Source organism: Cyanistes caeruleus, chromosome 12 (genome assembly GCF_971803275.1).
Source record: "Cyanistes caeruleus chromosome 12, bCyaCae1.hap1.1, whole genome shotgun sequence".
NCBI classification, from domain to species: Eukaryota; Metazoa; Chordata; class Aves; order Passeriformes; family Paridae; genus Cyanistes; species Cyanistes caeruleus.
In genome coordinates, this window is record NC_141712.1 from 16,454,949 (window position 1) to 16,481,722 (window position 26,774).

Consider the following 26,774-nt stretch of genomic DNA (forward strand, 5'->3'; position numbering starts at 1 on the left):
TGGTGGAGGGAGATTTTTGGGTTTGACTCTTGCTTTCTTGAATTAAATTAAATTTTAAATCTTTTGAAAAAAAAAATAAAAAATTGCTCTTCCACTTTAGCCTTCCCAGTTTATTTTCTTGCAAACTTTTTTCTGATCTACATGCCATGACAACCCATAATCTAAAGCTTTTTGGTGCATTCTCTTGCCAAACTTGAATTTTTATACGGCAAATTAAATTAACTTTCTTGATTGCAAACTGGGAAAACTAAAAGTATACAATATATTGCAAGAAATGCTTTAAGGGATAATATATCAATAAATAATCCTTGCACCTAATCTGAAAACCATTAGGTAGTTGGAGTGATGACTGATTTAACACTACCCATTTAGTGTACCTGTGATAATGTGTTATTTAAACTCAAGACTTTATATTAGATACAATTCAGACTAAAACATTCATTTGGAAATAATTGTATAACTTGAGGGATTTTTTCCTACACTTTTTTTTTAAAAAGAAGATTTAATTAAAAACACAAGATGAAATAAATATTTTAGGCAACCAGCAACAAAATGGGAAAATACCATGTGTTTGGAGTTTTAGTGCCCTCTGAGTGCTGGAATTTATTTGCAGCAAGCAGAAAATAGACAGCAAGCATAAAAATTCAGCAGATTCCCGCTAGTAAAATTATTTATCAAGCTAACAAGGGAGGAACCCTTCTAGTAGCAACAAGCCAGCAAGGAAAAGACGTGCCTTTATATTTTACCTTTGGGTTAGCACACCAGTAAAAATGCCAACTGACAAGCACTTCACATAAACATTTCTTTCTAAATGAGCTGCCTTGTTAGAAAAAAATCTAAGCAAAGGAGCAGTGCAGTCAACAGACAGAAAAACCCAGGATGAATACTACATTGCTGCATATTACAGGAAAATATAAATAAAAACATAAAAATAATGTTGATGCATAAATGACTTTAATGAATTAACGCTTCATTTTGCATTTAAATTAACTACTCAGGCTATAAATCTATCTTAGCTACAATCCTTCCAAGAAAGAATACATGTCAGTTATCTATTATTTACATCTTTCTTACCTCTGGAACTAAACGTATGCATGCACACTCCAAAAAATAAAAAAAATTAAAAAAAAGAAGTGTGAAATATATGTGTGTGTATATTCATTCACGTGCTGTTGTTAGAGCTGTGCTACCAAAGCCCCACTGCAATATTTATTGTACACTTATTTTACGACCGAAGCCCTGAAGTAGGTTTTACAGTTTAGTTTAACGACACCAAACTTTGATTATAAATTATAAGTGGCTTTATTGCAGCCTGAAGAGGCAAAAAATTTGGAGACACTTGATTGCCTGATCCCAATTAAATTGTAAAGAAATAGTAAAGTGACACACATTGGCTGAATAGCTGAGCTCCAAGGAGCACTGCAAAGTACTCCTGCCGGCTGTGCAGCAGGGATAGACCCTCCCAGGACTTCTTTGCTGGAATGAACATTTGACAATTGTCAGCAAGCTTTAAAATAATACCAAACTAAACAAAAGAAAACAAAACAAAAACAAAATAAAAAAAGCACCAAGGATAGTTCTCAAGCATTATTATTTTCATTGCAGAAAAAAATAGCTCGTGGGAGGGTAGGGGGCAAGATCAGACTCAGCATTTCAGCTGGTTCTGTAACTCAGGAAGTAAAACCTGCCACAATTGTTGACAAAGAGAGAAAAAAAGGAAAGTTTTACACTAAACGGAGCAGTCAGAGGGAAGCACAGGTTGGAGCAGCATTTCTGACTGATCTCAGATGGTTTTCTGAACACAGTTGTTAGACAGACCCTGTATTACTCACTCAGGACTCCGAAGGCAGGCAAGAAAGATGGGGAAAGGGAGTGGGAAAAAAACCCAAACTACTGAAAAAAAAAATAAAATTCTGTCTAGAGCCTTTTCTCCCCTCGCAGCTCACAGTGCAGGGAGGAAATGCAGTGTCTCCCACTCCCTGCTCCAGCACCCCAGGCTGCTGCTCCAGCCAGCCCCGGCCATTGCTGAAGCTGAGGGAGAAAGTCCCCAGCTCCAAAATTCCACCTCTGGGCCCGATGCTGAATTCTTTGCACAGCCAAGACTTGTAAAAACAATGGGGTTTTTGGATGTGCGGGAAATGCTGAAGTGAGCTGGCATTTGTTAGCTGCTGATAGATTACATTAATATGAATATTTGTCTGTAGGGGACAAATACTTTTGAGAAGTGAGTGCAACATTATGGGCAAAACATCAGCAATAATAACAAAAAAGGATAGAGAGAAGCATCATTGATGTAAACCATGAAATAAATAATATATGTCAACTTTTATGTTTCTTGTCTTTGATCTGGGTACAGCTGACATTAAGTCCAGGAACTGATACCTTTTTAGCTGAGAAGACACAAGATGTCAAGTTATATTTTTTAGTGCAAGGCCAACACATGAAAACAAAGCTAAAGAAGCTGAAGAAGTGAGCATAACAAAAAACACAGAGATTATCTCTTGTCATGAGAAAGAAAATGATGGGAGTTTCCATGGAAGCTGAGTGGTTAATACAATCCTGTCTTCACTTTGCCATTCTCTCCTTATTACAATATCATTTGGGTCCAAGCAATATGGAAAGAGTTTGTTCCTAAGCACAGCAAGGGAGTGCCATGGGTAGAGCCACTGCAGAATGAGGACTACAAAATGTACTTACGTGCTTGCTCCCTGCCTGCCTCTCATTTTAACTCTCTTGTTAAGACGTTTGAAAGTGGAAGCTGTTTGGAAGCGCACTTAAAAGCATCCATTAAAAGGCATTACATTACAACTCCATCAGATCCTGCCCAAGTGATACAGAGGCAAGCTGGATCATCACCACAGATCCCAGGGAGGTTACTCCTGCCTTGGCTTTGGTGGCACCAAGTAAATCTGGTCTTTGTTTTACTTTCATGCTTGTTTTTTACTAGCACCAGCCCTCTGGCATGGGACTAAGCCCAGAGTCTCTCTGTCAGCTTCCCCATGCTCCCGAGCATTTACATCAGGTAATGGGAAGAGAATTTGGCCCTAGGTGTCTACATTGGAGCTGAAATTGGGTTAGTAGGTTGTTCCTATCCACTCTTACAGCTGTTGCTGGCTAAAACCACAGTCAGAAGATTGTAGATAGGCTGGAGAAGCGCCACCTCTGATTTTCTCCTCTTTAAAACGTGCACCTCTCCCCAGGGAAATCACCCTTCCTCTGGGAGACTCGGGATGCCATGCACCCCTCTCCTTTACAGCCCGGACCCCTTAAGATTTCCAGGCCTTCACATCCCTTTTCCTAAATTTAGCCTGGGCCTGGATCTTGGTGCTTGCTCCGGGCTGTGCTGCCGCAGAGGGGCTGGGGAGCCTGGCTCTGCTGTCAATAACCCAGCACAAAGGCCCTGCACAACGCTGAGCTGAGATTTAATTACCTATCACCGCTAACAAAAGCTCTCTTTATTTTGATTAACTTTGAGGGAACAAGGTTCCCCACCATCAGAGTATGTTTAAGTAATTATGCCATACAGACTAATATGCCTGAAAACACAAAAAGAGGGGGAGTAGGGAGAGGGGAGAGAAGAAAGGGAAGACATGAGCTCAGCCTTACTTCCCAATTTAAACTAGGAATGACCTCAGGGTCAATTTTTCAGAGTATCTCAGATCAATTCAATTCTCACCTCCGCTGCCTACCTGCTAGCAAATGAACTTACTGTGCCTTCCAATAGACAGAAATGACTAAAAGGAAATCGCATTTAGCTGCATCTGAATAACCATGGTTATTAGATGATGCGTGCAGAGGAAAAATTACCATTTCCCTTCTCCTTCTCCTCCTTGTGATTGTCATTCTCACCTCACTGGTGATTAAGATGTAGGATGCTCTCGCAGATTGTTAATTAGGTGTTAATATCTGCAAGGGGCCACAGCAAGCTCCTACACCTGAGGTCATTTCTCAGAAGTCAGGCTGTCTCCGGTGACAATACCTGTAATTCCCATAGCTAGTTTGATTCCCACTCAACAGCTGGAGCTAGTGTTTCTTTCATGTCTGGTTTCATTTCCTATCTGAAATTATATGAGTGCTAATATCTTTATTATCTTTCCCATAGAAGTGCAATGCTGGAGCATGGCACAGCGTGTTGTTCATAGGCTTTCTTTTCTTTTTCTTTTCTATTTTTTTTTTTTTTCACAGCATTTTCAAAACATTTCAAGCAAAAATCTTTATAGTTAGCAAATTTACAGCTGAGGACTCCATTATGGTTCAGGAGAGGTAGAAGGTAGGAGGGAAACAATAATAATTTGGGGATGGAAGAAAAGAAAAGCTGCACAACTGCTGAATGATAATGGCTCGAACCTTGGGAAAAAAAAAGGTAATGGCAGGAAGGGGAGGAATTACAAGGACAGTGTGACCTCTGCATGCCTTGCAGGTGCACAGGAGCTATTCTGTACACAGAGGTATTAAAGATAGATTGTCTTTAAGAGAGAGATGGGGCACATAACTGATTTTGCCCACATTTTGGCATGTTCAGAATCAGGGTAAAGTTATGTGTAATTCAGAAAATGACCAGCCCCCAAAGCACCTGATCTTTGTAATCCTGGCCCAGTGCACTCAGGAGACTAAATTCCCATCCCAGTAGAAATGGTGCATGGGACCTGGGTCGCACCAGTGATTTCCCATCCCAGAGTATAAAGTAAGGTAAATGACAACTACTTCAATAAACCAGTTTTCATTAAAAGGCTTCAAGAAACGTTACAGCTATTTTTTAACTCCCATGAAAGCCTATAAGGTAAGAATTAATTATCTAGGTTTGTTAACTATGTAAACTGAGATATAAAAAGATCAACGGTAACAGACCTTTAGAAGAAACCTCAGATAACAAGTTTAAAGTGCTTCAGTATTTTGCTGAATCTAGAATCAAATAAGTGGGTCAAAGTCTCACAAGTGAGTCAGACTGTGACTCCCAACTCCCGTTTTCTTTACTCTCTAAACATTGTGACTATATGTGGAGCCTGAGAAATAATTTTATATGTGGGATGTTAAATCAGTACTTTTCCTGGCTCATCAATCTCCTGTATTTTGGTACAGTGCGAATCATTTGGTAAGTGGCACAAATTAGAAAACCCAGGAGAGATGTTAAAAATATTACTTTTTTTTTTTTTTAGCACTTAAATCTTTTATTAGATCTAAACAACAGCAAGAACTACATCACCGGGAAATATTTTAGAGCTTACTCTAAACACAGGGAAAAGTATTAAATTGACTTTCCTGGGAATTTTAGGGGAGTAAAAGCTGTTACATATGGCATATACTTTCTCTTCACTCATAAAGATTCGAAACATTTTCATACTTCAAATTCATAAGAATGAGCTAAAAAGGCATTTGAGGCATAGTAAAATCCTGCTTTTTTTAAACACTTGAGAACTTATTTTTTACCTATGTAAAATGATCTGTAAATTGTACTAAATATGTTTGGGGAGAGGAAAGGGAGGGGAGAGGTTACTCTGAATTTTTTAATCAAGAATAACATATTGCATCCATTTGATAAAAAAAGATTCTCATTTAGACTTAATACAGCACATCTGCTTGAAAAATACATACAAGGCTCCTATTGACTGCTGTGGGAAGTTTGCCAATAATATTTCATGGAAGTTATCTTGATATCAGCCTCGGAAAATAGAGACATTTTACAGGGAGTGTTAATTCAACAATGTAAAGTTAAAAATAACTTGCTCATGCACAAAGAAATTTGATTGTTTTTACAGTTCTTAGCTTTAATTTTCAATTTTATTAGATGTACAGTCTAGGAATAAAAACAAGATCTCATTTGCAGTGAAGCTGGGTAGTTTGATATCACAGGCCATGGCCATGAAAAGAGAAATGATGTCATGAACAGACAGACTCAACTCAAAAATACACGTGAATAATATAAGAATGAAAAAGGTCTTGCACAAAACACAAATCTCTTAAAAATGCATGTGCAAATGCAGGAATAGCAGTGAAAAGTAAGTAAATGTGTATTATCAGAGTGCCATGATTTCCCCCGTGTGAAGGGTCTTAGAGGCAAACTGGAAAAGGAACAGAAAATACGTTTCTGTTCTTTACTACTCTTTATTCTCTCTGTAGTTTAGATCTCATCCATATGGGGAAATTAGGAAATAAACTATACTGCAGTGCTATTCATTGCCTGGGTGGACACTCCTGCTCTAGAATAAGAGTGGATTTTCCTGGTTAATTTATTCTATTTTGAAAGCAGCTTAGCTGTACTGGGAAAGGAGAAAATCCATCCTTACTCCCAAATAAGAACATGCATCCTGGGAATTCACAGCTCAGCTACCTCTGTATGAGTTCAAATTTTGCTTTTTATTAGTACAACCTCCCTTGTAGATATTCCATTGTGGTAGAAGTGCGTGCTCCAGGAGTTCAAGGGAGATTTTACCAAAGGTTTCAGTGGGGCTCAAAGCCCACCCAGGATGTCTTCTCTCACCTGGGATGTAGGTAGGATGCAGTTTAGATCCCAGGGTCCATCATTGCCTCATCCTGCCCTTGGAGCTCTAAAAAAGTCCTTCAGAGCCTCTTTGAAAACAGAAACATTGTTACACACAGTGATAAAAATCAACTTTTTTTTTCCTTGCCCTTTTGTAAGAAAAAAACTGGCTACATTTTTTATGTCAGAAGCAAATTCTGCTTTCCAACATCATCTTGCTGATCAGGAAATAGAGGGATATTTTATTCCTGTCGGTTCCATGACATTGGAGGATGGAAAAGCTTTCTGCACCAAATAAAATACACTGAAGCACAGTGAAATACACCTAAGGTTATGTATGTGTTGTAAGGGACCTTAGCTGATGCTGCTGGGAACTGGAATAAAACAAAACACAGCCCTTGGAAAATAACAGTTGCTTTGTAAAACAACACAATGGACCCTTCGTGGTATTTTATGGGGTAGCAACTAATTTTGTTGCTGGTATAACAGTGTATATCATAAACACAAAATTCATCCTGCAGTGCTTACTCTGAAAGCTCTCTGAAGTGAGAGGACATGGAGTGACACCAGCACTGGCCTTCACCGCCTCTGCTGCTGCCTGACCTGCCAGGGACAACATGGTGAGAACCTCTTCACCAGCAACCACCAAATATTCCAGTCACAGTCATTAAATAAATGGCCTTGAAATCCTAAAAGTTTGCCAGAAATAACATAATTCCTTCAAAGGTGCCAAGTTAGTAAGTCAGACCATGGAGACTACTGTCCACTACTATAAATGTACAGTCTTTAATTCCCCCAACCAAGCCACCTCCATGAATATCAAGTGAGCTCTCCTCCAGACAGTGTGGAGGATCGGAGTTTTCATATCTAAGCTTATTATTCCTAATATCACAGAGGCACTTCCCTGAATTGTCCTTCTCCTGCCCAAATTCCCCATCTGACCAGATGTCTTTCTCTCTCTTGCTTTCACCTGTCAATCATGTTCACAGCTGAAATTTGATTTCTCTCCCAACAGTAAACTTAGATGAAATATTACCATAGGGGTCAGAACTGCCTGAACCTTGCCGTAAAAGTTTGTTAACTCTTCCAAGACCCAAGAGCTATTTGCTTAAAACTAACAGAATTTTACTGCTGGTTGTTTTGTTGGTTTTTTCTCTGTCTATAATATGTGAAAATGTAACCACGAAATACTGAAGGAAGACACAAGGAATTGTCCCAGAGAGCAGCAAGCTAAGCAAGTATTGAGATCACAAGTGTCGATAATGGAAAAAGATTTCCTTTTTTATTATATCAATAAAAAGAATAAATATCACTAATTTATATAAATCTAATAATCACATATATGAATTACAGGAAGCATGGCAGATTTTCTCATGGGGTTATTGAAACCAGAAATGTTTCCCTAGGAGTAAGTTGATGAAACATGTGCTGCACCTTGCAATTAAAATACATACTTCATGTATTTAGTTCAGCTGATAGCAACTTTATTCTTGCAAAAAAGCATAGTGCACTCAAAGTTTTCACAAAAACCCAAGTGGTCTGGTTTCCCTCTCATTGACAGTGGTGAAAAACAGAAAAAAAATGCAGTGCAGGCAAAACCCTATCCAGGGTGTTCCTCAGGGAAGAGGAGCATCAGGCTTAAAATAAAGGTCCTGTAGTGCTCTTTGAGAAACTTATTTCTACAGCCCATACACCATCAAAAACTCCTCTCAGTTCCATTTACTGTACAGTCTAGAGCACCAATTATATCCTCCCCATCCTCACTTAAATTTTAAATAATAAATCCATTCATTACTTAAATTTACTTTCAAAATTAACAAATGAATCTATTATTTTAAATTGGTTTTTACATTTCTTTTAAAAGATAAAAAATAAATCTATTATTTAAACAAGCTTAATTCCATGAGCTAATAAAATTCAGCTGTTTCTAACAGCACTTAACCGTTGATCAAAGAGTGGCAGTCTGCACGGCAGCCTGTGCTCTTAACTAAAACAGGAGGTTTCATAAAAAAATTCACACAGGAATCTGTCATTGCAACCTTGGCGTTCATTTAACCCACTTAGTATTTTTATAGTCAAGGTCAATAAAAGTCAGATTCCATGGAAAAAAAAAAAAATAAAGTGCCTGTTTGAGCCTAACAGGGGAAGGGCTTGAAGGTTTTAATTCCCACATTTTCATTAGCAGCATATTTTTTAGTCAATGTTGACAGATTGAATGAACATGAATTTCCAGAGGAAAGCAGTGCTGTGAATTAAACTCTATTGTAATTTGTAAGTACTGAAGTCTTCTAACACAGACTCATGATTTTCATCAAGATCTGAGGGAGATCTTCAGAAGACCCATCCTTAATCCCTGTAGCTGATGTCTGAACGTTAGCATTTGAAGAAAAAGAAAGAAAACATTTGCAAAGGATTATATATGAGGTGTGGGACACGGGAGAGCTGCCTGGCTGACAAAAGTACAAAGCCCCATCACTGCAAGTGGTTCTTGTAGGCACCTGAAATCAGCCTCACCCAAAAGCCCAGAAAACTGCACCACAGCCTGACATCGGCTCCCCAGAGCTGAGCAAAGAGCACCATCTTAGCAGCAGAAAACAAAGCAGTGAAATTACCACCCCTGCTGAAATATGGCAAATTGCTAATGAAAAGGAAAACATACCTTTTATTTTTGACCTCAGGTAACAGGGATTTTCACATCACCGTTGTAGATGATTCTCTCGGGTACCTAATTTAGTAAATATATTAAAATAAACTATTATTAAAAGGAATATTTAACGTCGTAAAGCCTGTCTCTTGTGCCACTATGGTACAGAATAGGACCTTTTATATGCAAATCCTAAATTAAATTTAGAAAGTCTCTTGTACTGTTTATTAACTCTGACTGAGTGAAGAAGAAATGAACACAGTTTAAAGTGAAACATTTCTAGCTCATGCATCTAGCATTTACTTCACATTAATAACAGGAGATTCTTACTGGCAAATTACCTTAAAAACACATATTTTTTGCCTCACCAGTGAATATCAGTTTCTAAGATCTGAAAGTGTGTAGCTTTCTGTATTTCTTTCTTAATGATTGTTATTAGCTGCACTAATGTAATTGGCAAAATAATAATCAATTTTTGTATACAGTCCATTATTTTCAAGACAGTAGTTTAATAACAAAAGCAGAGCTGTCATTTCCCCCTGCAGTTACTCACACTGTACAAATTCATCCTGTCAACACATATTTAAAATCTAATTTAAAAAAAAAAAATCAACATAGAATGAATCTTTGTACAATAAGTGAGATAAGTCAGTGAGTCAATCCACATTTCTTAAATATGGATATTTGTTGTGTCCCTTACAATCAGCTTTCCCTCCCTGAGTGTGCATGCAGAGGCATACACGTATATTTCCTATGAAGCGCCTACAGGAATGCTTGAGCTCCTTGCATTTATTGTAACCGTGCAGCATAATCAGGGCAAGAATAAACCACAAGCCTGATCGACTTGAACAAAAAATAAAAAATCAAGACAAACTATAGGCACTTTTCCAGCATTTTGATTCCAGATTAGCTCTGCAGCTCTGAAAACAAAAGTGGGCGGCACGTTTAGAGGCAGCTGAATGATCCCTGTCCCACATCCCACCCAAGGGTCCCAACTCGCAAGAACCCCCTCTTTGAAAGGTCCCCACATGCCACTGAAAGAGATGTTGCCTTTTTGTTTTGTTTTGTTTTCTTTCAGGTTTAGAGTTTGTTTCTTTTGTGGTTTTTGTTGTTTTGTTTTGTTTTTTTTGAGAAAGGGGACGGTGCTTCCATAAATGTAATACTTGGCACCTGGCCCGGGATCTCTAAAAGCAAATGACTCCAGTGGACCTTTGGTGTCATTTTCCTCAGGACGACCTCTCCTTTCATGCCAGTCGGGTAATTCATCCTGTTATTAATGCAGGGGGCTGAGAGGAACAGGTACTCAAGACTCACACCCGAGGAGCATCTAGAAACTGATGTGGTCAGCCTGCTTTTAGTCCTTGCTGTGGCCATCCCTGCCCTAAACCCACACCCATTCCCAGCACGGCAGACCTGGAACAGGAGGCACCAACCCTCTTCCACCGACAAGGTGCATTGCTTCACTCAGCAGCTTTATTTAACTATCAGTTTATTAATAAGGAAAGAGTCAAAGACAGTAAGAGAGCGTGAAGGCAACCAGAGACACTAAGCAGATTTATTAATTTAAGAAGCCTGATCACTTTCCTTCATTTTATCTGACAGAGTTGGTGTAAGACAGTTATACTTCAATAAGTTCTGTACACTATACTGTGCTATTTTAAAAGGATTTCACAATAAAGGAAGCTGAAAGACTGTGCACAGTCTGGAGACCGTATCTGGTGTGACATGAATATAGTATTTTAACCAGATTTAATCTTACAGTATTCCCTCCTCTACAATGACTTTGCAGGAGGAAACCCTACGGAAAGGAAAATCTGTTCATCCCACACCACAGAACACTGAATTGCATTGCAAACTCCAGCAGCTCTTCCTACATATTAAAATGCTTTCATCAGGGAGTTTGGAAGCAGTTAAGTTGGGGGGAAGGGGTGGAAAAGGAAAAAAAATACTAGGTCTTTTTTGGTTAAATTTTGGGCTCATTTAATTGTCACAGCTCTCAATGCTTGAGGGAGAAGGGGCTGTTAGCAGTGGAGACACCCCAGCTTTGGAATACAATACCAACACCCCGATTCCATCCCCTTCAGCAGTGACATCCCACTGCCAAGGCCTTGGCAAGAAGTTTTGTTTCAAAATTGGAGAAGCAGGGCTCAGGCTGCAGGAAAGGGAATCTGCCTGCTTTCTTACAGAAGAGGGCTTTAGGCTTAATCATATACACATTCTGAGGAACATCCACATAGACTTGTGAAACTCAGCCTCGGCAAACGCCGTTCCCTGTACTTCAGATTCTTTAAAAGCCATGAAATATAAATCCTGCCTGCTCCCATTCTTGCTCCCTGCAGAGAACTTAAGGGCTGATCCAAAAAGTCATTTTAAAAGCTCCTTTTGATTGCTGTTGGGTTTAAATTTGTCTCTGTGTGCTCACAGGTACGAAGGAAAAAGAAAGGAAGGGGGAAAATTCAAGAACTAGAAAAGAAAAAAAAAGGAAGAAATAGAAAAAGGAAAGGAAAAATAACAGAGAAAAAGAAAAAGAATGAGGGAGGAAAAGGAAAAAGAAAAGAAAAAGGGAAAGGAAAATTAAAAAAGGGAAAGAGAAGGGTAAAGAAAGAAAAGAGAAAAAAGAAAAATAAAATAGAAAAGAAGGAAAGGAAAGGAAAGGAAAGGAAAGGAAAGGAAAGGAAAGGAAAGGAAAGGAAAGGAAAGGAAAGGAAAGGAAAGGAAAGGAAAGGAAAGGAAAGGAAAGGAAAGGAAAGGAAAGGAAAGGAAAGGAAAGGAAAGGAAAGGAAAGGAAAGGAAAGGAAAGGAAAGGAAAGGAAAGGAAAGGAAAGGAAAGGAAAGGAAAGGAAAGGAAAGGAAAGGAAAGGAAAGGAAAGGAAAGGAAAGGAAAGAAAAGAAAAGAAAAGAAAAGAAAAGAAAAGAAAAGAAAAGAAAAGAAAAGAAAAGAAAAGAAAAGAAAAGAAAAGAAAAGAAAAGAAAAGAAAAGAAAAGAAAAGAAAAGAAAAGAAAAGAAAAGAAAAGAAAAGAAAAGAAAAGAAAAGGAGAAAAAGAGAAAATTTGGAAGCCCTGTGCCCAAAGCCGAGGGAAGTGCTCTGTGGACATACCTAGGGCCGGGCGGGCCGCGGGAGCCGCCGGGTGACAACCGGAGCTCCGCTCTGGATGCGCGGCCCGACGGATCCATAGTTCCGCCCAGACTCCCCTTTTGTTACAGGGATGGGATTTAGAGAGGAATAAACAAGAAAGAAACAAACAGCGGATGCGCTCCTCACCTTCCAGCCCCTCCCGGGCGGCGGGGCCTGTCCCCGCAGCGGCTGAGGTGGGAGCCGCGGCTGGGCGGCCTCGGGGCCGGGCCGGGGGCTGTGCCCGGGGGCAGGGGCTGGGCCGGGGAACAGAGTCGTGGCGGAGACAGGGCTGTGTCCCGGCCGGGGGCTGTGCCAGGGACAAAGGGCTGTGCCCGAAGGCAGAGTTGTGCCCAGGGCTGTGCCCGGGGGCAGGGGCAGTGGCCGGGGTCTGGGGCGGTGCCGGGGCAGGGCTGTGCCCGGGGACAGAGCTGTGCCTGGCCCGGGGGCTGTGCCCGGCTGTGCCCCTGGACGCGGCGGCCTGGCCGGGCCGGGCTCAGGGCAGCCCCCGAGGGGGCCCGGCCGTCCCCCAGGCGACCCCGCCGGCCGCGGCCCCGGTGCCGTGAGGGACGATGAAGGGCTGCATCCCTGCACAGACAGCCCCGGGCCGGGGCATTGGGAGCTGCTGGAAGCAGGGATGTGAAAACCCGTGCCAGAAACCTCCCCAGAGCTGCTGCTGCTCCCCCGGCCGAGGCAGGTGCCGGGCTGGAGGTAAAGGTGTGTGGCACTGACTCCGCTGTCCCCACACCCTGCAGCCTTCCGGGGACACACAGATTTAACGCAGACCCCAAGGAGTGAGGCTCGGGGAGACGCCAGAGCCTTCGCTGGAACAGGACGCTGAGGCTCAACGCCTCCGTCCACAGCCATCGGCATCTCTGCTGTATCAGGACAAGCTGGGGTAACATTGCTCAGGACTGTGGGTCTTTATGAATTAACAATTGAGAGCAGCACCCAGGGACACTCCATCCTCTACCCCCGCTGGAAACTTGAGGACACTGCTCGATTTGTTATTTAATGGGGATTTTTTTTCTGCATGAAGGAGAAACACCACTTCTAGCAAACTTCTGCTCTCACTTTGATTCTTTCCGCATAAGATGTTGTATTGAGATGTATTACAAAACAATGACATTTATTAATTTTAAAAAAAGAGAAAATCATGTCACAAAGTCCACAGGGCTTCAAAACAAGAAGAGAGAGAGGCTGGGCAAGTTCTGTCCTTGTCACTAACTGCACCATGATTACAGGCCTGCACACTTCACTGTGAGTTGGAAGTGACACAGTTTTAAAAGCCAGAATTTGGAAGGAAAAAAGCGGGTGCAGCAATAGTGAAAGAAAATGATCATTTCAGAGAGCGCCGAAATACAGGCAGCGTGCATCGAGGGCACCGAGATGTTGTCACACTGTGCGGGTCAACCCGATACACTGATAGATAGCTCGGGATGGAGCTGCCTGTCTGCCAACTACAGCCTCGCAGATCCCTGGCCTTTTGCTTTTCACTTGAAAAGTTAAGTCACATCCTGGACTATTTTTGCATTGTGTTGGCTTAGAGCTCACAAATCTGAATGCACTCAGCCCTCACAGTGACAAATGTTATTCCCGGTCCTCCCCCGCAATTTCAGGCAGTCAAGAATTAGATGCAGTAAGAGTGTACAGTATTTTAATCTATTGATTTGTACCTGCTGTGCCCAAAAATACTCATTAGAGGAGCCTTAAAATTATGAAGTGGTTCAGTGCTACGCTCCCTCCCGAAAAGGCGAGTTCTTTCTTGGCCGTTCACCTCTGCCACGTTCTGGGGTGTGCTACATCATGTTATTCATACCGAGACCTGCACTTAAAACAGAGATCTGAAGCACTTGGTTACAGACAGTGTGTGTGTGTGTGTACAAGCAGGACTGGTTTTTGTCTGAGCTGAGCAAACAAAATCTATCCCACTCTCCATAACTACCCCCGGAATGGCCAAGCCTCATGGCAGCCGCTCACAAAACACAGTGATTCAGAAAGAGGGAGGGGAAAAAGTGTATTTAAAAAAATCTTAATTCCTAACATTGAAGTATGTAGGATTTTTTTTTTTTTTTCCCTGCATGAAATTTTAAATTCAGCCATCTGAACAGGTGTCAGAAACAGTGGGTCCATTTAGCTCCTCTGATGATCGGAGTAATAAATATAGAGGATTTCCTTTCAACACAGCACATGCTGAAACGACACCAATGTAGTTCTGGCATCTGAGCAGATAATTCTGATATATGCATCATTTCCTCCCTAAATCCAGGAAGCAACTACACTCTCTATCTGATATTAGTATATTATGTCAAATAGAAATTGGTATTAAAATTATGAATGATTCTAGATCAAGAACTTCCTACACACTACGCAGAGGGAGGGAGAGGAAACAGCTGCACAAAAGCTTTCGGAAGGGAAAAGAAAAAAAGAGCTGGGAAAGTTCATTTTTTAAAGAAAAAATTTGCTGCCATGTTTCGCGTGGGGGGAGTTTTCAAGTGACATTTTGATTCAGTGCTGGCATTTTTGTTTCAAAAGGGTGAAAAAGACTTTCTAATAAATAGAAACTGTCCCCGCTCAGTTTGCAAACGGGCACTACTTGCTGCATGCTTAGTGAGAAATAGTTCAGGAAATAAATATGCACTGGTGTTACTGGGATATTTCCCTCCCTTCTCCCGTCTTTTTTTTAGGATTCAGTCCAGGATGACATTTTTTCAAGGAGGGAAAATGCTGTAGCAAAACCAAAAAAATACTCTCGGCCTCTGCTCAGCAGAAGTCTGGAGGCTGGGCAGGAGAGGGTTGTGTTTCATTTTAGGAGGTGGAAATAAAAACCACTGAGGGACAAGGTGGGCTGGGGAGGGAGGAGGGGGCTGAGCCTCAGTGCACACCATTTCCCAGTCAGCAAAGGACCGCTGCACGTATCTCCTAGCACTGGTCACATGAAAGTTCTTTGTAATGTAGTTAATAAATGGGAATGCACTATAGGACTATGGGAAAAATAGGATGTTACTATGATGGGCAGATCAAGACCACGCACACCTTTTGACACCCAGTTGCCTGGCCCAGGCAGCATTCCACCTGCTTTTTACCTGTGGGAGAACAGTGGGATCCTGCTCCCCTTTGAAATTCCCAGGGATTGTACCTCTGAGTTCAATGGGAGCAGGATTGAGGCCAGAGTCAAGCAAGGGGTGATTAATGAATGTAGGTTATTCAGAGCAGAGCGGTTCCAATTAGTCCTCAGCAAGCAGTCCTGCGGCAAAGGTGGGCGCTCCCCTGCAATGACTCATACAGAGAACCCCAATAGTCGCTTTGCTTTTGTGAATATTAAAATGTGTACCTAATTTTTTCCCCTTCAGTTGGCCAGTTAGCGTATTTCAGGCTGAAATTCAAGCGCAGCCTAAGGAAGGCTGCGTTTTTGGTTTTTTTTTTTCTTAATTTGCAAAGCAAGATTGTCATCACAATGCCAAACTGGAAGAAAGCTTTTTTTCCCCCTCTCAGGTTGGGGGTGTGATGGGAATTTTCCCTTTGTCACCCTATTCTAGAAAATCTGTTTCTAGGAAGGTTTTCTCTTATCTCTCAAATCATTCAAATAGGATGTTTGGTTTTTTTCCTCCACAAAAGAAGATACTTCAGGGAGACAGCAGTGCTCTCGCTCTTCACTACTCAGTCAGTTTACAGTACTTTTATAATCCTGTTAAAATTCTATTGTCTGCTCCTAACTTTGCCTGCAAGGAAGCCTGAAGTGGCAGCCAGATGTGAGGATGAGGCTGGACCAGAAGTGGTCCTGCTCTGGGCAGCTTGGGGTTCTGTGCTCCCTTGGGGGCTGCAGCACCACTTCAGCGGGGGCTCTGCTGATGACAGGTCCCATCCCTTCCCTTCCTTGCTCTCAGCAAGGGCAGCAGCAAAGCTTCTAAGCAAGCCCCTGCAAAAACACCTGGATATTGGTAGAGGCTCAGTCAGGGAAGGGAGGGTGGGAGACAAAATAACGAGCAGCGTTGTCTTTATGAGAGAAGATAATTCCCAGCTCGGCCAATAGCAACCAGTTTACCTACAGATTACACATTAACCAGAAAATGGAACTCAAATTAACTAGAATCTGGAGCTTGAACCATTACTCAAACCCTGGTGCAACAGCAGGTCAGATGCCAAAGGGCAGGTTGGTGCCCCGGCACTGGGGAGGGGTGAGACAGCATCGGCTCAGAGACCAAGCCACTGCTGTCACCAACAGAGGCTTGTGTCCATCCCCGCCAAAGGGACCTCAGCAAGAGCAGAGTGACCTCCAGCACCAGCCACTGCCCACTGACACAGGCTATTGTGGGTGTAGGTGCTGCAGGGGGGCTCAGAGCCGCACCTTGACCTTGCAGCTCAACCTTTACCAGGGGCTGGACCAGCCAGGCACAGGGATGGCAACAGGTCCTGTCCCTTGAGTGCCACCAGCACCTGGGAGGGATGACCTTACTGCTGGGAAGAAGCTGCACCAGCAGCCGGGGGGAAAAACACGAAGGAGAATAAAAAAGTGTTTGGTTTATGAGCCTGGGACTGGAGATAAACCCCCCCATCCTGGAGAGGCTGGAGCATCCTTCGGAGAGGCCTCTGCCTCTCACAGAAAGTGGGCAGATAATCCCATTCAGAGAGCAGGACAGCACTCTGCCGACGGACACTGGAGGCTCTCAGGGAAAGGTGGCTTTAAACAAACTGGGCTGAGCGTTTGAGGAGCCTTTCAAAGTTGAAATGCCCTTTGACATGGGGAACTGCAGTGAAGAGGGGCTCAGAGAGCTGAATGTTTCTAGCACATTAACCTTTGGGGTTGATTGTTTAGAACAAATAACTCTCAAAAGTTGGAGGAAGTCCTTTGGATTTTTTTTTTCTCCACTCCTCAGCTCTCTCTGGACTTTCTAAGGCCTGTAGCAAAAGAAAAAAACAACAAAACAAAACCGAAAAAAACCAAAACAAGAAGAAAAAAATCCATAGGATAAACAAAAGAAAAAAGAGGGGTAAAAAAGCAAAGAAAAGAAAAAAAGGAGGCAGTATGGACCAAAATATCTTTCAGTCTAGGGTTAAGTGGCTCTGTGACAAGCCAAGTCTGATGCAGTGTCATCTCTTACTAGAGACAGGCATGCTTAGCTGGGATCAGATAATAAGAGGATGTGAAGTCTTCTTTTTCACTTCACTCCATCATATAACAATCAAAATACAGGGCCATATCATGTCATCAGGTTTTTAAGCAGACCTCCCCTTTGAGATCTCCTAGAACTTGCTGGGATGATCTGAGTCACTGAAACTGCCCTCTCTCACTGCACTACTGAGAAGTCAGAAGCAGCACCTGAAAGCTCACGTTTTTTTTTTCATCTACCTGAAAGAGAACTTGAGTCCTAGCGGGTGACAATTTTCCGTTTTACACGAAGCTATCCCTTCCCTTCTCGCCTCCTGAACATTATTGAGTCCAGCTGGTGGGTCAGCATCGCCCCTTCGGCAGGCAGCACGCTGAAGCACTGCGCTCGCAGTTATGGAACTTGGAACTACAGACTAAGAAACTGAGTACGGAATCAAAAAAATGCAGTTTATTATTGTAGATTATTCTCTCTTTCGATATAACCATAGAGTTGAAAATGAAAGAAAAGCACATAGGAACATCACACGTGGTTAGTTAGTAACTCAAGATATAAAACAATTTTGCACAGCAAAATATGTAAAAGAAAAAGTAACTGACAAGATTTTTTTATATTTATTGTGGTAAGATTTACTTTCCATTTTTTTTTTAAAAGACAGGATATCAGTCCCTGAAAATAAAATTTACTGATTATTGCCTTTAAAACTGTGGAATTTTTGAAGTTACAGAAAATCCAGTTCTGCACCACAATACAACTGTAAAAAAATCTGCATCATTTTAAAACTGTGCAGTAATGCCATCTTTATAACTGCATAAATTGTATTAGCGTTCTAAACAGGTTCGTAATTTTTTTGTTGTTTTTGTATTATATGCTTGCAGGTTATATCTTAGTGCAATTCAGTCCCAAATACTTCAATTTTGAAAAAAAAAAAAAAAACAAAAAAACAACCCATACATTTTTAATGTAAAATACCCCTATAGATATAAACAGGGGTGCCTCCCCCTTTTAATACTTTGGTTTTCAAATACAGTCAGTGGTATAGCAAGGACTACATATACCCAACTTATATTTAAGTTGCAAGCACATGCTGCATAAACTACTTTTTAAAACAGTCCCATTGCAAATTCTACCCCCCTTTACATCACGACAGTAAACAATTTAGTGCATCAATCTTTAAAAAAAAATCTACATCTAAACAGACCTAACTCTTTCGAATTTATCTATAACATTCCTTTATCTGTAGCATACATTTTAACTGGGCTAACAGATGACAGAAACTAGAATTAAATTATATACTAGGAACCCAGAGCATTCCACATTTGACAATGACCAAACGCAAAAGGAAAAAAAAAAAAAATGGGGCAGATCATTTAAAATTAATTTTAGACTGTTTTAGGCAACAGCATGGTTTCAATGTCCCCCCCAAGTGGGATGTGAATTTTGTTTTTGAACATCTTTCCAAAGTTCTTTCTGTGTTTTTGTTTTTTTGATTTTTTTTTTAAATTTTTTTTTTTTTTTGCCACATTAGGTTACCAAAATCCATTCTGGCAGGTTTTTTTGAGAGGGAATGCTTCAGTGCATTTAAAAGGAAGTCTGAAGTTTTGAGTAACTCAAAGCAGTTTTAGAGCAGATGCAAACTTTAATGGGAGGAAGAGGAGGAGGAAGATCAAAGGTTGCACTTTTTTGCTTTCAACCCAAAAAAGTGATGAGGCAATAAAACAAAAGGATGAATGCCATGCCATAATAGTCTCCAAAAGTCCATTTCCAAGCAAAAGAAAAAAAAATAATTATACCATACATGACCAGCATGCAGGGTTTTTTATTAATATAATGTCTCTTTTTCATAGTCTTTTGAAACAGTTATAGTTCATTGTTGCTAAGACAAAATAGCAAGCGTAATGCATGAGATGAGTATGGGATTCTAATGGCAGACTAAAGTCTCACGTTTGGCAGATTAAGGCCAAAACTCACATGAACACACCGAAGGTTGATGCAGGCTTGATTTTGGCAGGTTGATCTAGGCATATTTCTAGTTTTGCACAACAACGCTAAAAACTGATGGAACTCAGCAAGCTGGAGTCTAAAATTTTCACATTGTTTTTTTTTTTTTTTGTATTTTTTTGTTTAGTTTAGTTTTTAATTTTTTTTTATTTTATTTTTCTTTTTCAAAGCTCAAATCTCATATGAAGAACTCAGGATGGCAAAAAAAAAATCTGACTTTTTGGACACAGCAAGCTCAAAAGAAAAAAAAAACCTCATGAACTTAAAAATATATATATAATGTGGATGGCAGGTTTCAAAGAAGAGCAAGCTTCATATGAAGAACTGAGTTGGTGGCGAGTTGGATCTTTCAAATAAAAAAAAAAAAACAACACAACAGCAAGCCCCCACAAAAATAAAAATAATAATAATAATAATAAACAGAAAGGAAACTCATGTAGAACTTTAGGTTGGCCAACACGGAGCCAGCCCACCTTAAAAAGAAAAAAAAAACCAAAAACCAACCCAAAAAACAACTTTGTTTTAAAATTGTTTTGAGTTTTTTTTTTTTTTCTAAAAAAAGGTAATAGAAGGTGGCAAGCGGGGTTGTGGCTCTAGCAAAGCCCCCAACAACAACTCACACGGAGAACTTTTAGTTAAGGTGGCAAGGCTGTGGGAACTCACATGAAAAACTCTGGAGAGGAAGGGTTGTCGCTGCTGGATCCGTTTTCTCTGAAGCCATTGCTGACCAGCTTCTCGTACTTTTCCTTGTAGGCGTCCCTCTCCCGGACCAGCCTGGAGATCTCCTGCTTTAGGTGCTCCACTTGCTGCAGCAGCTGGTTCTTCTCCGACTCCAGGACGTGCCGCTGCTGGACCCTCTTGAAGCGGCAGGACTGGGCATAGCCCCTGTTTTTGAGGGTCCTCCTCTTCTGCTTCAGCCGGATCACCTCTTCCTTGCTGACGCCCCGCAGCTGCCGGTTCAGCTCCCGCACGGACATGGTCACCAGCTGCTCGTCGGAGAAGCGGTCGTCGAAGTGGAGGCCACCTCCGCCGCCGCCGCCGCCGCCGCCGTGGTGCGGGTGGTGCAGCCCCCCGGCGCCGCCGCCGCCGCCGCCGCCGCCGCCGCCGGAGCCGGAGCCGGCGGCCGAGGAGGCGGAGGAGGGCGGCGCGCTGCCCGGCGCCGCGGCGTGGGGGTGCCCGCCGCCGCCGCCGCCGCCGCCGCCGTGGTGCGGGTGGTGGTGGTGGTGGTGGTAGTGGGGCGCGCCGCCCTGCGCCGCCGCCGCGGCGATCACCGCCGACACCACGGCGGCCGCCGAGCCCATCTCCTCGGCCGGCACGGAGCCGCCGGCGGCCGCGGCCAGCTGCTGCCCTCTAGCATAGCCATCGAAGGCGCCGGGCAGCGGGTGGTGGCTGCTGTTGATCAGCGCCTCCACCGCGTCCTCGGGGCTGAAGCCCAGCGCCTCCGGGTTGAGCTGCTGCGGGTACCCCGTCATCCAGTAGTAGTCTTCCAGGTGGGTCTTCTGGTCGGAGCCGGAGCCGGGGCTGGGCGCCGAGAAGCTGGGGGACGGGGGCACGGAGCTGCAGGGCGTGCTCATCGGGGTGGAGGAGAGCGATCCCCCGGCGATCAGGCGGCCGCACTGGCTGATAATGCGATCGGTCTCCACCGGCTCCTTTTTCACTTCAAACTTCATCAGATCGAAGTCATTAACATATTCCATGGCCAGGGGACTGGTGGGCAGGTCGGAGCTGCTCATCGCCAGCTCTGATGCCATCCTTTTGCTGCCGAGAGTCCTCCAGAAAGGGTGCGCTCCGGGAGCGAGGGGGCTGCTCTGAGTCGCCACCGGGTGAGCCAGCTTGATTTTTGGCGAGCTCCGCTCCGCTCTCCTGCTCTGCCTCCGCTCCGGTCCGCCCCGGCGGCTCCTCTCCCGCTCCGCGTTATCCCTCGCAGAGGCTCCGCTGATGCATCAGAGCGCGGGGCTCTCGCTATTCGCCTTTTGCATAGAGGGTTTTTTTTTTTTTCCTCCTCTCTCCCTCCCTTCTCTCTCTCTCCTCTCGCTCTCTTTCGCAGCTCGCGAACCGCAGCTGGAAGTGTTAGCTGGTGTTGTTGCGAGTAAATTTGTTGTTGTTGTTGTTTTGTTTTGTTATTTTTAACACTTCATGGTGCCTTTCCTCTGGGCTCTCTTGTGCGAAGTGCAGAGCGAGGAGAGAGGTTCATCGGGGGAGGGAGGAGGGAAAGAGAGCGAAGGCAAAAATAAAAAAAAAAATAAAAAAATCAAAGTCTGTATCGCAACCAAAATAATAATAATAATAATTATAATGAGAGTTAAAAAAAAAAAAAAAAGAGAGAGAGAGAGGAAAAAAAAAAAACAACTCGGCCTCAAAGCTACAGCAAGAAGATGAAAAATATTTAAAGGTTTGATCCGGCAGGAGAGTTTAAAGCATTGCGGAGTTTTATAGCGCCCGTGACGTCAGGCGGGACACGGGCTCGGGGCCGGGCCAATGGGCGCGCGCCGCTCGGCCTCATTAGCATAAGAGTCTAGCGCCAGGGAAACTTTGCGGGCTGTCAGTCAGGGCTCAGCTGACTGTCAGCGCCCGCTTAACCCTCTCCTGGCCGCCGGCACCGCGCCCGGGCCCGCCTCGCCTCGCCTCGCCTCGGCCACCGCCGGCCCGCTCCGTCCGCACCGCATCGCACCTTGCGCGCCCGCGGGCGAGCGCTCTGCCGCGGGGCGGAGTGCCCGGAGCTGCCCCCGAGCCCGGCCCGGCACCCGAGGGCGCGGGGGAGCTCCGTGCGGCCGGGACCGGGGAGGGAGAGCGCCGGACGCGGTACCCGGGGGATCCGGCAGCGGCCGGGAGGGAGCGGGCGGCGCGGAGGCAGCGCGGGGCTCGGCCGTGCCCGGCGCGGTACCTGCGGGTGAGCCGGGCCGGCCGCGGGTCACCGCTCCGCACCCCCGCAGCGCCACGGTCACTTACTGATTATTTTGTTACGGGGACGGGGCATCGATCCCTCCATCCCCCACGGCCGCCCGGAGGTGCGAGAGCCCCGCAAGTTTGCAAACCCCGCGCTCCCCCCGCACCCCCTCCCGCCGCACTCGGCGCGCCGGACAGGACTAATTAATTTAATACATTTAGAACTAATTGTATTTACTTTCGCCTCCCACCCAGCCCCCCTTTCCCGTCCGGGAGGGGGCTGGGGCCGGTCCGGGGGCCGAGGAGCGGCGGCGGCTGGAGCGGAGCGGAGCGGCTCGGTTCGAACCTCGACAGCGCCATCTCTCGTCCGCAGGTCAGTGCCGAGCGCCGGGACGGGCCGGGACGGGACGGGCCAGGACGGGACGGGACAGGACGGGACGGGACGGGACGGGACGGGACGGGACGGGACGGGACGGGACGGGACAGGACGGGACAGGACGGGCCCCCCCCGGCGTGTCCCGCCTGCCCCCGCAGCCGCCGCGGTCCCGCCCGGCCCCGGCTGCGCCCGCCGTGTCCCATCGCGGGCAGGGGAGACCCGCAGCCTCCGGGGCTGCCAGGCTCGATTTTCCGACCGGGCTTTATGGGAATATCGATAGAATTAAAGTTACTTGTAATTCCGTGATAAATGAGATGTCTCTAGTAAGTAAGATTAAGTGCGGTGCTATAAAGTTGTTTATCTGAAAAGTAATTCTCAGAAACCTGACTTCTGACACTTGGTCATATATTAAACCTGCTTCTTGAACATTGTACTTCAAATCCTCCCTTCTCCCCTAGCCCGGTCCCTTCCCCCCCGGAGTTTGCTATTTATAACCCCACTCAGGGCATCACTCTGTAGGTGCGGGCAAGGCTCTGGGTGATTTTTCACTGACTGTGAAAGTCATCATTTGCAATAGCCAAAGAATCTCTGCTTAGGAAATAGCACTTGGCGAGTGGATTTACGAATGGATAACATCTTCTGACTATGCCATTATCAGTGTGAGTGCCAGTACTAACATCTGAAAGTCATACTGCATGTACTGTTCCTGGCAGCTGAAAGGGGTAGGGCATACTGCAAATTTAGGGAGATAACTAGATCTAGAAAATATCATAGTGGCAGTTCTGTAAAGATGAAAAAAATGCTACCAACATTTCTAACAAAATTAAAATACCATTGTGCACCATCCCGCAACACACCCGCACGCACGGAGCCGTGCACATCTGCAGCTTTATCTTCCAGATCCATGGCAAAGTTAATGCAAGTTAACTCCTCGGGCTGACTTTCCTATGTCTTTACTTTGTTGGAATCAACAAAACTTCAGGCTCACAGCATAAATCCCCCCAGGATAGGTCAATTCCCTGTATTTTTTTTTTCCTGAGCAAGATGAATGTGGCACTATATATCCCTTAACATGCTTGCCTGTCAGAGACATAAAGTTTATATTTTTAAATGAAAAGGTTATTGCATTTCAGAATGTACAGTTGCTGTATTTCCCTAGCCCGTGTGGTAGATGGCTATGGAAATGTGGCTCCAGCTCCATAAAATAGTTTGTTTGGATGTGAAGATTCAAAGTGCTACATTTGCAAACTAGGAAATTTCCTGAGTAAACTCTGAACTCTAGACAAAGAGTATGAAATTGTGTGAGCTAATGGGGACCGTCTCTTAATTGATACCAATGTAAGCAAGTACTGCAAATTAATTGAAGCTCTGACCTACCAGAACAGCGAGTAAAATTATTAGTTGTACAATATTGTTCTTGTGTGATTGTTACACAGAACTGCTGCACCAAAATGCCTCTACTGTTCAGTGCAGCAGAGAAAAAAGATTATTAGCAATTTTTGGATAACCTTCAGAAGCAACATTCTCCTCCCTACAGTATATAATTCTCGATTTAGTAGTATTTTTCTTTATTATTTGGCTATTCACAATGGGTGTCTAAACATTTACAGTCCTCTATTAACAGTGTTTCTTCCACAACAATCACACACTTTCATTTCAATTAGAGCTATTCAGTCTCCAGTTTTTCCACAATTATCGCAGGCCAATTCCCTCAGACTGCTCCCTTTTCCCAGCACTGTTTGGAACAATCCTGCCCCGAGCCAGGCAGAGGGAAAACTCCTCTGTCCCTCTCACAGCCTCTTGCTCCGGTTTGTTTTCAAGCATCTCCGTTCGACGACGTACCCGTGGAGCCCTGCTCGCTCCCAGCGTGCTGCTGACCCGCTTCCTGAGCCTCCAGAGTAATGTACATTTATTGTGGGAGAGTTTTTGTGACAGACCGTGCAGGGGGACGTGAAACATTAACTGCAGAGCCTCTGGGGTCGGCCTGTGCGGAGCACGCCTGCAGCACAGGCGGAACTTGCACCGCTGGAGCGCGTGTGCCTGTCCCACACACCACATCCAGCAGGAGCCAACGTGCAGCTTTTGTGTTATATGCACTCACGCAGTAATTCGTTATAACTTAAACACGTATCAAGACCAACACATTAAGTACAGTTACTGCTCCTTTTGTTTATCTAGTGTCTTATTTTATGGTGCAGAACTAAACAGTGTCCGCTGAATTTAACTATGAAACCAGCCAAATTGATTTCAGAAAGACTTCTTCAGGGTAACAGAGTGATAAGGCATAAACTGCTCCTAGGTGCAGTGCTAGATAAATCCTTTTAACAGTCTTCAGATCAGTTAACAGGGTAAGTAAATCACATATCACTGTTAGCAGATTTATGGGAGAGAATTAATAGAATCAGACGAGATAATCTGGTAGGGATAAAATTGCTGAGGAAACAGTCCTGCCTTATATTGGAGGGTATGAAACAACAGTCTGATTACTGGGAGTCGTTATGGATTGCTGAATTATGAGCTAAATCATCATAAGAGTAATTCAGTATTTATTAATTCTTTTCTCTTTAAACAACTCACAGATGCAAATAAAAGCCTCTCTCTCTTTGAAGACACATTCTTTGTATATTTTTATTGGATGTAATTTACTGTTTGCATTACCTGTATTTACTTCATAATTGAACATTTTGCATTCAAATTTATGTAATGCATTATGCTTGAGAATATATTTCTCCCCTATTAGCATAAATAGTCACTTACCTCATGAATTACTAACAAAGTTTATCTGAAAATATAAGTATATTTTTTATTAAGTGGAACACAAACATATGTACAATAAATTCTGATTTGCCAGTAGTTGTTACAGAAACACAGAACAACCCTGTATCAGAGAAGAGGGAAAAGAAGGAGCACCGAAGAAGCAGAGCCAATTACTTTGTGTGTATATGTGACAATAATTTCTTCTGTCGATGTTTTGTTTATTTTTAATAAAGGATGAGTGACTCAAAGGTTTGCTTTAGAAGGACGAGATGAAAAAGGATATCCAGGATGAATTTCTTCTCTCTCTTCCCCTCAAAATTTTCCAGTGGACTTGGCTGCCTGGTGCTGTGCCACTGCAGCCTTTGCTCCGGCCGAGCTCCTGCTGACCCGCTGCACGCCACGAATGGCTGCTGCTCTACACTCACTTTCTCATACATTCCCCTTTTCCCCCCTAATCCTGTTTTTATGCTAGGGTTTACATCCAAATAATCAATATAATTTAGGCCCATTCTGCAGTATTAACACAACCTTGCTTATTCAGAGAAAAACCCAACCCTATTGACTTCAAAAACAGTGGCATTGAATCCTTGATCCCATTGAAACCAATGACAAAACTTGTATTGATTTCAGTGGAAGCAGGATCAGGTCCTTGATGTCAGTAATTTGTTTATGTCAGAGGGCTGATCCTACAAGAAATGAAAGACAGCAGCACATCTGCTGGCAGGAAATCAGGTCTGCTCCCCAAAATCCAAAGGCAAAATTCCCAGCCAGGCTGTGGTGGATCTCCTTTATTCTGAGGTTTTAGCACTGGGATACAGCGTGGTGGGATGCCTGTATAATTTTGTCTGGACGCAGAAAGCTGGTCCTCCTGGGAGCATTCAAATGAGCACATCTATAAATGTAGCACAGCAAAATGAGCTACTTTTGCCACTCTCACTTTTCCCAAGCCCGGCACAATCCATTTCTGTGACGACAGTTTTCTGCCCCGTACGCATCCAATGCTGCTCTTTTATTTTAAGGCTGAGAAAATCTTCCCTTTAAACTCATGCTGAGCATCAAATTGGACTCCACTTGCAGCTGAACATCTTGGCTGTCTCTTTCTTTCCTCCATCAGCTCCCGTATATTTTATGTAGAATTCTTCCTGTTAATGAAACTTGTTTCTTCTCTCTCCACTTTGCAGTTTTGTATTAGAGTTACTGAATCCACCAGACTCTCTGCATTTCAAAGCTGCAGAAGGAGAGAAAGCAAAAAAAAAATATTTATTTAGTCTCCTATTTGGCCATTCTGCCCAGATCATGAATACACAACCTCTATTCATTTGACTCTGAAGTTTCTGTTGCTAAATTAGAAAAAATGTAGCTTGAAAAGACAGGCTTAAACACACATTTTGGTTGCTTTTGTGTCACATCC

The 26,774-nt window shown here is 43.7% G+C and overlaps 1 protein-coding gene across 5 annotated transcripts in view; it reads right to left on the reverse strand.

Moving 5' to 3' along the window:
* Positions 1–21,744, reverse strand: part of MAF (MAF bZIP transcription factor) — a 185,317-nt gene extending 163,573 nt beyond the window's left edge. For 3 of the 5 annotated variants that reach the window (XM_086848252.1, XM_086848251.1, XM_086848253.1), the window contains exons 1-2: positions 20,008–21,744; positions 9,138–9,203 (exon numbers count right to left, since the gene is read on the reverse strand). In XM_086848252.1, coding sequence (XP_086704378.1) covers positions 9,170–9,203; positions 20,008–21,095 — 1,122 coding nt within the window. In that variant the 5' untranslated portion in view covers positions 21,096–21,744 and the 3' untranslated portion in view covers positions 9,138–9,169. Of the gene's footprint in view, positions 1–7,006; positions 7,082–9,137; positions 9,204–17,771 lie in introns of those variants that run through there. The other 2 variants (XM_086848254.1, XM_023946903.2) reach the window with 2 other exon arrangements.
* Positions 21,745–26,774: the final 5,030 nt, after the last annotated feature.